Here is a 15,611-nt window from a genome sequence, read left to right as displayed (position 1 = left end):
GGTGGATGTGGAGATTACTAAAACTACCACCACCACCACCCACAAAGGTAGATACAGGATTAAATTGTTTACATATGTTTCATAGTTAATTAAATGACCAAGTCACACACTGCTTTTTAAAACCCTTATGGGAAAGAACTAATGAGACAATCTTTGGCCTTAGCTCCCTGTGTGGTCAAGGAACTGGACACTGGGCTGTGCAGGGGGTAGAAGAACATTGCAGGCAGGTTTTAGAGGTAAGGGGGGACTACAAGATGGACAAGAAATGGGCTCCAGGTCAGAAAGTGGGAATGGGTAACCCTGTCCGTTTCTGTTCTGTGCACCTGTAACAGCCAAACCCATGCACTTGCCAAACAAAACTTGGCTGCTACACCTTTATAGGACACCCTGATCACCTGGGTTCCCTCAGGAAGTAGACTGAGGCAGGGGTACAGGGAGGAGGACATGTGCACCAGGGGCCCACTCACCGGTCAGAGGTGGCAGGTGTCCATTCATTCATATACACAGGAGGGCCGGCTGGGCTTGCTCCACAGGTTTAATGACCAGATGGACACATTACTCTTGACTGCAGTTAATTCTTAGATGTAGGGGAAAAAAGCTTGCTAATATTTTCCCTTTGCCTCCTTTTTATAATATTCTATTTTATAATACTCTATTGATTTTCTCTTTGTAAGCTGTCTGAAACATATTTTGGAACAAAGTGGATATGGGGGGGGAGAAAATTATAATCTGTTAGTTTTTAAAGAGAAAATCACCTGAATCTCCATTAGATTATAATAAATGAACTCCTTTATTAAGTACTCTCATAACAACGTTCTCTTTTCTGCTTTTCAGATGAGAAAGAGGTGACTCAGAGAGGTTAATTTAACTGACTTTACTAAGATCATACAACAAATAATCTGGATTGGAACTCAGTTCAACACAAAGTCTATGCCCTTAACCCAGTCCCCCTAAAGTAGAGCAAATACCTTCACCTCTCTGAGCCTCAATTTGTGCCCTAGTTACTACTGATAGGGAACAAATTAGTCCAAAACTCTGTAGCTTAAAACAATGACAGTCACTGATTATTCTCCCTCACGGTGCTGGGCTTTAACTGGGGTCAGCCAGGCAGTTCTTACTTGGTTTTCAGCCAGTGGCTGCGATGGACTCGTCTTGAAGGTTTCCTCACTCAAGTCTGACAGCTAATGCTGGCTGTCAGCTGGAACATTCCACAGAAGTGGAACTTGCTAGTTCTTAGGAACAGAACTGTGAGACTAGCACATCATCACCATCACTGTATTCTGCTGATCAAAAAGCATGCCAGAGTCCAGATAAAGGGGAGAGGGTACAGATACCAGCTGTCAATGGGGCCAGGTTTTAGAACCCTCATGTCTATAAACTCTGCAAAATGGACACAACTACACAATGAAGACCCGTTGTTTTTGTCAGCCCAAACCTCCCTTCTTCTAGCAAGAGAACTCCTCTTCTTTCTGGAGGTTCTCCACACTCAGGCTCTGCAGCCATGCTCTGCCAGCACAGAGAACGAGGCCCATGGGAGGAAGCAAAGCTGAGGAATAGAGAAAAAGATTCCTGATGACTCCTGAACTCCCCTGACCCATGGAGTCTGAAAGACTATCCTCAACCTTTAAATCTGTGAAACAATAAACTTCCTCCTGCTTAAGTCCAGAAGCCTTAGTTCAGTTCTAAAATGTGTAACCGAAAGTTCACATTACATAGACCTAAAAGGTGGTTACAAAGATTAAATAAATATGAAACGTGCCTTTTACACAGCAGATACATAGGAAGTGGTTTACTGTCGTATGGCCGTAACTGGAAGGATCTGTATTAGCCCAAAGTTACTCAGTGGCCCACCTGGAATTCAAAGCCAGGATGTTTGTCTGAATCTTTTGCCCAGCTCTACCTTCCATATTTCTGTGGTCTTGCCAGATGGTTCACTATAAAGTACATAACATCCTGATGGGACAAGAGATGACCTGGCCAGCTCTGGCTAATACTGGACACTCACATACACACGTCAACTCCTCACGCATAAAACAACATGATCAAATTATCACGTTACTATTTCTTAGGAGTCTAAAAAAACTCCAAATCCTCAAAAAGCACTCCAGCAGCTGCTACTAAACATTCTGAATGACAATGAAATAAAACCTGAGAGGGATTAAAAACAAACTGGCCCTATTTTTGAAGCTCCTCAATTTAAGAGGAGTTCAGGCTTAGCCATGTGACTTGCTTTGGCCCAAAAAAGCTGCCAAACACGACCCAAGCAGGAACTTGAAGAGCTCTTGGGTCCCAGGGCTTACCTGGTTTTGCCTGCTAGATGCCGGGAACATACATCCTGTTGTCCTGCCAACCACTTGGCAAGTGTATGAGATTATCTCTCCAGCTGATTACCACTTCAGCCACATCGAAGCCCAGATGAGGTAAGTAGAAGCCTAGCTGAGCACAACCCAAATTGCCAAGCCACTCAATCAGAAGCTAATAAATGTTTATTAAGGGTACTAAATTTTGGAATGGGTTTGTTATACAAGTTAATAACTGATGTAAGGCCCATTTACTATCCCTGATCTAGGCCAACCCCTCATACAGATGAGGAAACAGAGACCTAGCAAGGAACAAGACTTGCCCAGGGTCACAAACCTTACTGGCAGCAGTACAGGGAGGAAAGCCTTGACTCACAATCCAGTAAACCCACTGATTGTGATTATTCCTTCAACACAGCTGCCAGGATTACAAATGAGGCTTCAGGTCTTCAGAACACCTAGGAAATACAAGTCTTTTGGGCAGAATCTGGTATCACATTGTTCATCTCCTTTTGGTTTTCAGAGATTGAACAGATAAACAAAAACTGATGAGCAATGGGAAGGGAGAGCTGTTCCCCTGCTCCAAACATGGGGAGGATGGGCAGGGGTATGCAGCGTTTTGTGGATGTGAATTTCCCACTGAAGCTCTCCCATGGGTTACGTAGTTCTGGAGCTTTTCTGGGGCACCAAGATGGGGATCTCAATCTGTCTAGGATAGGTCCTGATGCCAGGGGGATTAGGCAGGGCCTCTGTGTAGGACAGATGCTTCCTGGCCTGGAAGTGATCTTCCCTGCTTTTCTGCCCAACATACTACAGAAGCCCACAGCCCCTCCTGTTCTACCTGTCCCCCAAGCACTGCAAAGTGAGTGCCTTGGTCAAGCACTACTGAGTAAAGTATTACAGAGTCTGAAAAGGTTACTACAGTGCAACGGGCACAGAGCACTAGGCTCTGGGGACACAAGAACCTGGTGCCACCTCTCAGTGTGAAGTCCACAAAGGTCCAAAACCCCTTCTTTGTACTCTGCCCAAGTGCCAGTCCAGGGCAGTGTACAAGGTAGGGACATGAAGACCTGTTATGTGCATGCCAACTGGGTCACAAGAACTTGGCTCTGGCCTTCTGAGCAGCAAGGACAGACTGAGTTCAGGACTGGATGGGTATGTTCTACTGAGGCCGCTTCGAAAGAGATGGAACCCTCCCTGTGGACCTAGCCTCTTCCACTGGACACCTTCTTTAGCTCTCCAGACTGAAATCTTTTGTTCTAAGTTCCCAGGGGCTATTTTTCACCCCAGGTCTGAATCTCTCAGACTGCAGGCCACAGCCTCTATCTTCTCTTTCCTTGCTGCCCAGGGTCCCTGGCAGGCACACATAAGGGGACTGAGATCCCACTGGGCAGCTAAAGCTCCAAAAAGGCAGAAACACTGCTCCACATCATGCTAAGAGGCAATGGCCAGCAGCGATGGGGGCATTTGACACAGCTGTGGGTCCAGAACTCTGGCTGCCTTGTGGGCTGGCTAGTCAGGACCCTGCACAGCTTGGGAACACAGAGCCGCACTCAGGCTTCAGAACGCTAGCCTGCCAATGGCAAGCAGGAGGACTGCCCAGGGATGGAGCCAGGAGACAACAAAGACTTTCCTGGGTGACTCCATACCCAGAGTAACCTAGCCCGAGCACGGTCTCAAGCCCAGCCTCTCTCCTCCACCAAAATCTGGAGCCAATTCCAGGGGAGGGGAGGTTTGATGGAGACGATGCTGGAGAACTGCTAGTGTGAGATGGATTTTCAGTAAGGACTCCAGCAGGCCTCAGACTCTGAGGAACATGTAAAGATGAGGGAGAGTCCAAACCCCAAATTTGTGATAAAGGGACCAAATTTCCTGTTTTGGGTAACTGCCTGGAAGAGAAATGAACAATTTCTGAAGAACAGTAAGCCAATCAGAAATACTTCTCAAAGGTGCCAGCACTAGAAGAGCAGTTTGAGGAGGAGTGGGTATTTCTCAGGTGGACAAAGTAGAAAACAAGAAGAGTACATGCCAGACTTTGGAACAAAGCTCCAGACCAGAGACACCAGTCCAAGTGGCCACACCTTTATGACCCAGTTCAGAGGGGAAGGTACTCATAACCTAGGAGTGACTCAGAAAGATCCACCGTGGCAGGTGATCTCTCCTGGAAATCTGAACAAAGGGAATTCGCTCAACCTGTGGGGGTGAAGTTAGGACAGAAATGGAAATCTGAAGGAACATCACCAGTAGTCAGAGAACAGAGCAAATACCTAGACAGGTGACCCAAGACAGGTAGAGCTCTTCTGATGGTCAACTGGACTGGGGCTCCATTCCTTGCTGCCTAGGAGAGTGAGGGGCCTGTTCTCAGTGGGCCAGAAAAGAGAGGTGGTAACAAGGGAGAGGAGAGGCCAGGGCATATAGATCATGTACGGGAGTTGGGGTTTTGTCCTGATGGTGAGTAGTCAGGCTTTACAGGGAAGATACATGACTTAGATAAAGCACTGGGAAATGGGGCAAGGAGAAGCTAGGGACTGGGAGGCCGGTGAGAGGACAAAGCCCGAGTGAAAAAAAGTACTGTCCTAAACTAGGACAGGGAAGGAGAAGAAGAGGTGGACTCTAGAACCACCTCAGAGCTAGGAGAAACAGACTTGAGTGAGAAGCTGAAACCTGGACCTACCGCTGCCTAACCAAAGTGGGTCACAACTGCCTGATACTTAAGCCACTGAAGTATTCTCTTGGGGACAGGGACATCTGACCCTCCCCAACAACCCTATTGGCCATTTTTATCCCCATTTTAGCTGTGGAAACTAAGGCCCAGACAGACAAGTATTAGGCACCCTCGACAAAGCTCCCTAGCCAGGGGGATTGAGGGAGGGAAAAGAATAGGGTGAAACAGACTAGACCAGACTATGGCTGGGCAGGAGGGCCCAGGTACCGTAAGAAAACACAAACCATCCCACCTCAGAGCAAGTTGGGATCCAATCTCTTTATTGTCAGGGTACCCTCCCTGTGACCCTCCCCTCTCCAACCTATAGAAAAACCCCAAGCCTGGGAGTGTCCTGGGAGGGGAGGTAGAGTGTAGGGAAACTTCTGTGCTCTGCCCTCTGGCCTGGGCAGTGCCAAAAGGGAGGGCACTTGGGAAGGGAAGGCCAATAACTCCACCTGCAGAGGATGTGGCACTGGCTGGGATGTGTGGAGGAGGAGGTGCCTGCTGCCAGCTCTCCTGGGACCCGCTGGGGGTAGTCTCCAGGGGTGGGTGCCCAGCTTTAGGCCTGGTACAGTGCATGCCCTTCTCCTGCCGGTGGCCATCACTCCTGCCAGGCTGAGAAAGAGAGAGACAAAGGAGAGACTGAGGCTAAGAGGAAGAGCCCCCAGTACTCTTGATAACTAGGGTTGGGAAGACAAAGGGGATAATGGTGTTTGCTGTTAGCAGACAGACACATGCCTGCACTCTGGCTCTGGTCTTCTAATTTTCTGGACATGCAACTTTGGGTGAGTCCCTCCCTGTTCCCTGAGCCTCCATTTCCTGACCTGAGCCCTGCATCTCATCTGTGAACTGGCTTCACGAAGTCCAACTTAGCCTCTTTGGCAAAACAAACCAGGAAGCTCCCAGAGGACACACTACAGATACAGAATTTCCTAAACTGTCTGCTGGTGGAGCATCTTACAGCATGGATGTGTCTTATGCAAAGACACCTACGCTACTTTGAGACCTTCCTCCACCTAAACCTGTGTTAGCGTGAACATGGTCCCCAAAGGAATGGGGCAGAGCAAGGTGGTGGACACGGCCTGAGAGCAGGCTTCAAGGCCACACACCACTGGACTCAAATCTAGGCTCCACTGATTACCACCTTGGGACTGGTGAGACACGTTACCGGGCTGCCCCTCTCAGTGCCTCAGACCCCACATCTGGTATGCCGGCCCCATCACAACCTTGCAGGGCTGGGACAGTTTCCTCCGGGCAGGATTAAGTCCCAGCCCCTAAGCCCAGCACAACCAACCCTCTCTGATGACGAACAGCTGATTAGGAACTCACCCTGACCATGCAGAGCCAAGACTACCGCTGCAGGAGGCTCCTGACTGACTCCCACATACTGAGGACCACCAGAGCCCCTGAGCTTGGCTAAAGCTATTCCCTCAGATGCCTCTCCCTCAACCCTAAACAGGCTCAACTACATATTATCAGCTCTTCCACCACATCCTCTCTGACCTCCTGGCTCTCCAGACCCTCATGAGGCTCACACTAGAAACAGTTTGTGTCTTCCATCAGACTCAGAGCTCTTCAAGGGCAGAGGAGATGGACAACATGCCCGGAGTGCGCCGAGGAAACCCCTGCAGGGCTGGACCGGCTAGCCCATCCAGGGCTGCTACTCCCACAGCTTACCAAGCTCCCACCACAAAGGAGCACAGTAGAATGGCTGAGGATGGGGAAGCCTTCCTCAATGGGCATAGCACCACCCTGACAGGTCTGTTTCACTTCACCCCCGTCCACCTGGACCCCCGTACCTGCTTACTGCAAGGCCCCATCCTCTGCGTCTGTGTCCTGGCTGTGCTCCTGATAGGGAGGAGGCAACAAGAAACCATTCATCACTTATTCCCAACTTTGAGTCGTCCCTGGAGCCCAGAGCACATCTGGAGGCCAAACTCCAAAGAGGGATAGAAAGCCAAGGGGAATGATTATGAACAGTCTCAACATAGCTGGCTTGGAATTCCAACAAGATGGTCTGGGGACCCCCCAGAAGAGAGAAGGGACCAGTCAAGGGATGTTCTAGCTGCAGCAGGGGACACATTTCTGCATAGAAAGACCTTCTCAGACTGCAGCAGGCTGAAAGCCTAGTAGACTGGTGAGCTCCCCATCTTTGGGGCACCTAAGCCTTTGTTAGGGTCTTTACGGAGACTGCTATGCCTAGAGAGTAACTGGGTCAAAAAAGGAGAGATGAGGTAGGGGCATGAGGAGGAGGACCTCCTAAGTATGGTGGCCTCTGTCCTCCTGCCAGGACCCAGCATTGATGAAAAGGATAAAGTTCCACACCTGGTGAAGAAGTCCGGGCTTTAATTCTGGCTCAGCCCTTATTATTTAGAAGGCCCTGAGCAAGTTACTCTACTCCTCTGAGTCTCAAGTTTCCTCACTGGGTAAAAGCTGGGAAGAGTAATACTTTGAACAGCGAAAGGCTGTTGTCCAAGTTAAATGAAGTCAGAAACTACAGGGCCTGGTGCTCATTTGAGTGCCTTTAGGTAAATGGCCACTAAGCACACAACAACTAACTTACACACTCAGAGTCTGGTCTACCTTGCTACTTTACATAATAATAAAGCTCCTTGCCAATGGCTTCCCAGTCTCTCTCTGAAAAGTTCCAGTAACAGAGAGCTCCCTCCATGACTCCATGCCTCTCTGCCCTTCTTTCATACTTGGGCAGTAATGGCTTTTAGAAAATCCTCAGGTAGGGTGGATACCCAACCTTCCAGTGGCTTCTCTAGGCAACCCCAGTCCTGCCCTCTGGAGCTCTGCAGACCGTGTGCACTCCCTTGAGCCCGATTCCTCCCTCATCCAACCTGTTTGGAAACCGAATCCAGACTGGGGGCCCTGGACTAAAGAGAGGTCTACCTCAGGCCTCAGGGGGATTTTGGACTGGCAGTTGAAATAGGCATTCCCCTGCTCTTCTTCACAGGGCTAGAACCCCAGGGAAAGAGGAAGGCGGGAGCTCACAGGACCACCAACCAGCTCCGAGGCTCTGCTCTCCATTCCCCCCACCCGCTGCCCTCCTGCAAGCCCCTCCTCTCCGTGCCCTCACCAGTTCTTCCTCACTGTGTGTCAGCAGTCCCTCCTCATCGCCGTCGTCTCGAGTCTGTGCTTCTCCCTGGGGCGTGCCTGCCTCAGAAGCCGTGTCCTCTTGGGGGGCTGGTGGCCGGCTGCTGCCACCACTACTACCCCCACCACTGCCACTGCTGCTGTCGCCCTTCTTCTTGCCATCTTGAGGGGAAAAGGGTGGGAAGAAGGGAATAAAACTCAGCCCGGGGCAGCTTCCCAGGGCAGTATCTTACTAGAAACTAGGCCTCATCACAGTGGACCCAGGTGGCACTGACAGCCACAGCCCCTCTCTCTGCCCTACGCACTGTCCTCCCCACACTCTGCCCTATGCTCACTGAGCTGGGCAAAGACCCTTGGAAGCTGACCTGGGTTGGCCTTCTGCTCCTCAGCAATCTGCTCCAAGCGGCCCAGCAGAGCGTCGATGTTGGACTTGATCTGTGTCAGCTCTGTCTTGATGGTCTGCAGCTCACTGCTCTTTACTGGGAGTGAAGGGAGTAAAGGGCTGTCACCCAGGGGCTGGGAGCTTGACAATAACATAAGACCCCAACCCCATTCAATCAACTAGGAAGGCAGGCCAGTGGCAGGAACTGTCTTCACCTGCATTTCTTTGGCCAGGGAAAAGGCTAGAAGCCGTCTGAGGCCATGCCTACAGTAACCAGCTGGCCTTTCTGAAACTGTGAACTTTCCCCTGACCTCTCAACTCCTGAAAGGGACTGGAGATGGATAAGAATGCAGGTGTAGTGTGCATCTGAGCAAGCATATGTGTTTGTCTTCGTGTTATAGGATGATGCCCAGATTTCAGGTGTATAAATGCAGGTCTTTTACCATCAGATTTTCTGGGTGCCTGACTACAGCCATGTGTACACCAGAATGAATGTGGAGTAGCAGGCCTCTGAAAACTTGTCCTTACTAGAGGAAAGATGACAGCTTCTCCTCACTGGGTTCCATGTCACAGCACTGGACATTTCTGTGTCCAACCCAAGCCCCTCCTCCTCAAAAGTCAGCCTTTTCCTCTTAGAAATGCATAAAAATACTCACTTTGTTGTGTCAGAGCTGCAGAGCTGTGGGAGATTTGTTCCTTCATCTATTTTCCAATGTAAAAATATGTGATTCTGTTATTTTACTAATAAGAAAAACAAAAAAGATCTAGGAAGATCTAGTCACTCACACTTGATCTTGGCTGAGCTGGCAGTAATGGCTGTGGAGCGGGCAAAGAGCTTGACAGGTATGGTGGTTTTGACGCGCCGGACCAAGGGGACTGTGACCCGGGGTCGCTTCACAGGGACGGCCCTGGGCACTGGCACAGGTGACAGGCGGCCCCGATAGTCGAAGAGCCTGTAGGGGCAAATGGGCCAGAGGCTGCAGCATGGCCTGTGGCCACCAGAGGGCACTGCGACTCTAGACCAACAAGGGGCCGGTGGGCAACCTGTGCTACACACTTCTGCCTGCTCCCAACAAGTCCCTGGGGGGACGGGGGGGTAGGTGTTAAAAGGAAAGGCTTTTCGGACCTTAAAAGCTGTTGGGAGTCTCATTCCATCCACCCTTCCTGCCGGTCAGGTAGGGTCAAGGGCATGTGGGTGGTAATGGTTATAGCCCCAGTTCAAGAAAGGAGCCAACTGAGATGACCCCCCCAGAAAGAAGCCTTCCCTAGATCTCCTGTATTACCTGACCTGGCTTCTGCTCACTCAACTGCCACCTCAACCTCTGGTCAGAGTTTGCAAATGTCCCTAAAGCAACGCAAATTGCCAGCTGGGAACAGAAAGATGTGGGAATAGGGTATCCCTAAGTCTGCCAGAGCCTCAGTTTTCCCATCTGCTTCATGAGGACGGCTCCAAATTCTGTGCCAAGACCCCATCCCTCCCAAAGGCTGCTGTGAGGGCAGAGAATGAGAACACTTGGTTAAAAACACATGTTAAAAGGTGTGATAGGTGGAAGGCCAGGGTGCTGAGACTCCAACCAGGAGCCTATGATCTCAGGGGCATGAGAATGGAGTTGGGCCCCCTTACTCACCCCATTCTTCTAGTCTACTTCAGAGATGGAGGGGAAGAGATCGGCAGAATATCAAGGTTCGGCAGCTCAAATCAGACCCCTGAGCTCCAAGACTATAGACTGGCAACACATAGCCCTCTCCAAGAGGGTTCTTAATCCTGCCCATCAGGCAGAAGCTTGTAGGCTGAGGCGGGGGCGGGGGGTGTCTCTTGCACCACATCTGCTACTATTACCTTTCTGCAGGGAACAAGCAGCCTTAGGGGTACACTATGGGCTCACTTTTGAGACAGTCAGAAAACATGCCATCACTAGGCAATTCAATGTCCCATGGCTTGGCACTCATTTACTGAGAGAGTCCCTGCCCTGGGGTGGTGATGGCTGGAGATGAAGAGTCTCTGGGAATGGATCCAGTCCCGGACCCTGCATTTCTGCCCCTAAGGGGAGGGGGCGGCTCTGGCCTTGGTCAGAATCACTGAACCACAGAATCCCAGAGCTGGAGGAGCCCTGAGGGATCACTTGGTGCAAAAGCCCATTTCAAGACTGGGAGGGCATCTGCCCAAAGTCACACAATCCATTCAGTGGCAGAGCTGAGATTAGCACCCAGGTCTTCTGACTCCCAGGCTAGGGCATGTTCCACTACACCGTACTATCTCCTGAAACCATTCAGAGGTGAGAAAACCAAGGCTCTGAGAGGTTCTGTTCTTCCTTCCCATGGCCCAAGCAGGAGAGAGGAAGAGAGGGAGGGAGGAAGAAGTTTGGAACAGCCTCATCATGATTTAAGATCAGCCTCAAGAATGTGGCTGGTGCCATGGAATGGAGCCCACAGCTCAAGGCTGGGGTCTGATGAAGGATGGGACATAGGCTACTGGGGACTAATTCAGACCTCCAAAGGACCGCTGGCCTCTTGGCTATAAATGAAAGGCCAGGGGCTTACACTGAGCTTTGAGGTCCCTTCCACCTGGCTGAGCACCTCCAGGAGGTAAGGAGACTAAATAGCAGGAGCGTGAGGGCTCAAACTCCCTGCACCTACTCCTGTAACCTCTTCTGTAATCCAGCGTGCTAGGTTTACATGTCCCATGCTATCCAGTCCCATCGAGTCCCACCCTAGGATTAGGAGGAAGAAGGGCAGCCAGAAAGCGGGAAATAGCGTGGGGTGGGGGAAAGCTCTGACCTGGGTACCTGCAGAACTAGACCCTAGTCCCAGCTCTGCCACCCATTTGTGAAGCAGCCTTGGGCAGATGCCTGTCCACACCTTTGGGCTCTGGTTCCCATTTGGAGGACTGAATGGGCTGCACCAGCAATCTCTCAGGACCCTTCCAGCTTGGCTGTTTCATGCCTGGGCACGCCCCTCCCCTGCTCACCTGTCGTAGAAGTCGTCCCGGTAGTAATCATAGTCAAAGCTGTAGCCACTGGGGAAACAAAGGGGAGAGGGCCAGGGCTTAGGGACAGCCATTCAGCCCACTCTCCACAGGCCCTCATCTCCAAACGCCTCCCCAAATTCTAGGCTCAGCACACTGTCACCAACCAGTGTTTTCTCCCTCTGTGCAAAGAGGGACCAATCCCACCCAGATGGAGACAGACAAGACAGAGCGCCCCACCTGTATATGGCAGATGCTGCTCTCTTTAGCCCCTTAGGTCTGTTGGGCTTGGGCTCTCCAGCCATGTTGATATCTGTGTGGAGGGAGGAGGCACAGTCAGATGCTGGCAGCACATGAGCAGCGATTTCTATGTGCTTATGTGAGGTACACGTGGACTGTCCCAACTAAACGACCAACAGAGGTCTTCACACATTATTCACACCCACACATCAGAGAGACAGGCCTATTTACAAATCAATATACATTCAGACACCTGCATGCATGCTCACAAGCATATCACTCACACGCATGCCATGGACATCATATGCACTCTCAGGTACACTTGTGCACATAAGGACTTCAAATATGTATCTTCATGTATATCTTCACATGTTCATGTATCCAGGTAATCAAGTCACACACAAAAATAACAACTATACTCCCAAGTGCGCGGAGACATGACTCCAACATCTATATAGATATAGATATAGATATGTATATATATATAGGTATGTATATCTATATCTGTATGGGTATCACATATACATATATATCACCAAGGCCAAAGGCACATACTTCACCTTGTGCTCCCAGCCCCTCCTCCCACCTCTCATAAAAAGTTCTAACCTATGCTATCTATAGCCCAACATTATAGTTATGCTAGTCCACTCTGTTCCTTTTTTCTTAGGAATCTGCAATTTAACTGGAACCACAAGAGATAACACAGAAGCAATTCTGAGAAGCTCCGAAATACTGCCCTCTAGGCAGATTTTATGACTACCTAATTTATAACTTACATGTAATTTACAACTATTTAAAAGTTATAACATTTCAGATAAAGGCAGTGGGTAGTAGCAAGGGAAACAGAAAAGAACGTAAGAGAGAAGGTAGAAAGTCATCGGTGGAACCCGCTCAGGAGAACACCAGGAGCAAGGCCAAGGAGAGACGCTTACCCAGGGTCTGCCCGGCCAGCACCCGCCCATTCTCTCCCAGCACAGCTGCCCGGGCATGACGCTCGTTGGCATACTGGACAAAGGCATAGCCTTTGTGCACAGAACAGCCGGCCACACGGCCATACTTGGAGAAAATGGTCTCCACATCTGACTTCTTCACCACAGCTGTGTTGAGGTTTCCGATGAAGACCCGAGAGTTGATAGACTTGGGGTCATTCTTGTTAGTTACGTTGCTTGTCTGGATCTTCAAGGACATGATGGCCACCTGAAGAGAGAGAGCCACTGTGAAGCTGGGTCCCCCAGTTGGGCTCAAGGGCCACCCATAGCCCACATCCTGGCTAAACTGGAAGGCTTTGTGCCCTGCTACACATATACCCCTATAGCACCCAGCCTCCCCTTATTGTAACTTACTAGACTGCTGACGTCACGGTCCCTCATTTGGTACTGGCAGAAGCAGAACCAGACCAATTCACAAGGGAGAAAATGTACATTCAGAGAGTACAATGTCAGTGAGCGACAGGGCCAGGATTTGAACCCTGGTCTCCCGAGTCTAATTCTTTTAAACCCATTCCTTCTTTAACGCTTATTGGGAAATGTTACCCCTTGCAGGATCTAAATTTGAAGACCTTCCATCATTTTTCTTCTGTTAATGTAGAACCATGGCAAAGAAGTCATGGGGAAATTGCAAGTAAAACCTGTTCCAGAACAGTTCTACATTATGAAAATCGCTCAGTCTGATCCAGACACTGACCTAGCTTTGGCTGTCTTTATTGTCACCAGTCATTTTTTAAAAGGTGAGCTAAACAAGCCTCCCTGAGCACTCACTGCAGGCTAAGGGTGACACGCAATATTGAGTAATAAGAAAACCTTATAAACAGTATTACTATTACGATTGTTGTATTTTATCAGAAACAGACCACAGTAAGTTCTTAAACTTGCCAGGAATGAGCACTCAAACCCAGGTCAGTTGGTCCCTACAGCCCATTTTTTTTTTTTTCCCAGCTCTATCCCTTTCCGTCCCAGAGCTAAAGCCAATTTAAATACTATAATATTTACCAGAGAACTGTTTTTAATAAATTAATTTTTTAAAGTTACCCATTTTTACACTGACTCATTCAAATTTTGTTGTTTGCTTAGGTATCGTATCGCACTTACTCTTTGCTCTCTACAACCTGGCAATGTCTTTTCCCCAAAGGACCATACAAATCTCTCCTACCCATGACACAGACAGGTTACATCAGAGGACAAGCTCCAGAAGGGAAAAAGAGGCTTGATGATAGTAGGAAAAGCCTAACATTAAGTACTGGTATTTATACTTCCTGGACCAGCCTTCCGCTCACTGGCACAGGACAACTCCCTTTTGGAACACTCCTATTTAAATACTCCTGCTGCTGAGCTACTACAGAAGGTGCTAAAGACCCCAAGCAGTAGGGGTCTTTAGCACCAGCCCAAGCTAACCGTAAACACCTGCCTACTAACCTAATCTTTTTGGGTAGAGGGAGTTTCTTTTCAGAGAATCAGAGCATAATACAAGCTGGGAAAGCCATATTTATTGCTCCACTAGGATAAGAGACCCTTTTCTTCCATCCTTCCTGCCTGGAAGCTGGCATGTTCTGACCAGCAGATGGCAATGACTGCAAGGAAACCACAGGCTGGCCCTGAGAAGAACTGTGAAGAAACCTATTCCTATGGTGGGCTTGCAGTAGCTCCACGGATATACTAGGGTCACATGTGCACCATCCTAAGTAAAAGACAGGGGCTGAGAGGGCACTGCTATTGATGAAAGGGTTGGTGCCAGCTTTGGAAAGGGCCTGGAAGGGACAGACTCTTTTTTTGTTACTCAGTATACTTCTGCATCCAATCACCATTTTTTAAGCAGTGAAGAACACAAAAGACCTCACCTATGAAAACACTTATACTTATTGTCCATGTGCAGTAGAAAATGCTCCATGTATGTGGGTTCCCCTGGGGACCCCATTGCTCAGTCCTAATAATCCCTCTCCTACTTGGATGACAAGGCATTCCAATGTTAATTCCTTGTCCATCCATGGATATACACAGAAATTTGTGGGGCTCCTCCATGGCCATCAGATAACTCTCCTGGCTGATTCAGCTCAGAGGCATGAGGGGAGGTGTCACCTACTTTGGCTGGAAGGAACCAACCACTGGCCTGGGGTGTAGACCAAGATAGAAAGAGAGGGGATGATGGTTTAGACCTGTTGGTGACTACTACCTCAGCACTGACCTGGCAGGGACAGGACAGGTGCTACGTTCCCCAAGACCTCTATCAGCAGCCTCTAATACCACCAAGCTGTAAGCATTTGTTAAACACCTGTGTTTAGTGATACAACAGGATCAGCACTCACTCCTTGGCTGGTGAGTAAAGTTCAGGTTTGGCCATACTCCGTTTTTTCTCTTGTCACCTGGGGTTTGGGACCATGTACAGAAAAGGACTTTGCCAATGGTTAAAGCTCTTTATAGGATCTAATAACTGACTAGCTGAACTTCTCTGTTCTAGTAACACTGCCACAGTAAGGTGGATTCTAAATGAGGGTCAAAATCAGACTGGAGCATTCTGAACAATGCCAAGAAAAGGCAGCCAGAAGCCATGTCACACAAAGGCTACAAGAGAGTATGCCTGTGGCCATTCTGAGTGAGGCATCTGCAGGACCATGAAGAAATGCTTTCCCAAAGCATGCTCTAGGAACCAACCCCTCCCTATCTAATCAGCCCTCTATCTGCTTTCAAAGGCAGTCTCCAAGGGCTGTGTGTGCTGCTATTATGCATACTTCCTAAGCCCAAAGGGACAGCTGTCTGTGGGGATATGAGAAACCTTCTGTGTTTAAACATGTTTATGAGATTCCTGCAAGTGAGGGATCAACTTGGAGGTAGGAAATGAAGAGCATGCCCAGATCAGCTCTTCTGGAACTGCTAGGTTCAAGTACAGAATCCCAAAGAGTCAAGAATTCTAAACCAAAGAGTCAAG

The 15,611-nt window shown here is 49.3% G+C and overlaps 1 protein-coding gene across 9 annotated transcripts in view; it reads right to left on the bottom strand.

The window, feature by feature from the left end:
- Nucleotides 1–5,268: 5,268 nt before the first annotated feature.
- The window catches only part of RALY (RALY heterogeneous nuclear ribonucleoprotein), an 80,382-nt gene continuing 70,039 nt past the window's right edge, over nt 5,269–15,611 (bottom strand). For 8 of the 9 annotated variants that reach the window (XM_045084092.1, XM_045084095.1, XM_045084094.1 and 5 more), the window contains 8 exons: nt 12,626–12,890; nt 11,694–11,766; nt 11,457–11,504; nt 9,275–9,441; nt 8,472–8,585; nt 8,090–8,268; nt 6,804–6,852; nt 5,269–5,619 (listed from right to left, as the gene is read on the bottom strand). In XM_045084092.1, coding sequence (XP_044940027.1) covers nt 6,808–6,852; nt 8,090–8,268; nt 8,472–8,585; nt 9,275–9,441; nt 11,457–11,504; nt 11,694–11,766; nt 12,626–12,890 — 891 coding nt within the window. In that variant the 3' untranslated portion in view covers nt 5,269–5,619; nt 6,804–6,807. The remainder of the gene's footprint in view (nt 5,620–6,803; nt 6,853–8,089; nt 8,269–8,471; nt 8,586–9,274; nt 9,442–11,456; nt 11,505–11,693; nt 11,767–12,625; nt 12,891–15,611) is intronic. The other variant, XM_045084093.1, reaches the window with a different exon arrangement.

This window comes from Mustela putorius, unplaced genomic scaffold (genome assembly GCF_011764305.1).
Source record: "Mustela putorius furo isolate JIRA1106 unplaced genomic scaffold, ASM1176430v1.1 tig00000743_pilon_pilon_pilon, whole genome shotgun sequence".
Classification (NCBI taxonomy): Eukaryota; Metazoa; Chordata; class Mammalia; order Carnivora; family Mustelidae; genus Mustela; species Mustela putorius.
Note: the sequence above shows the minus strand (reverse complement) of the source record. Positions and strands in the feature narration are given on the sequence as shown.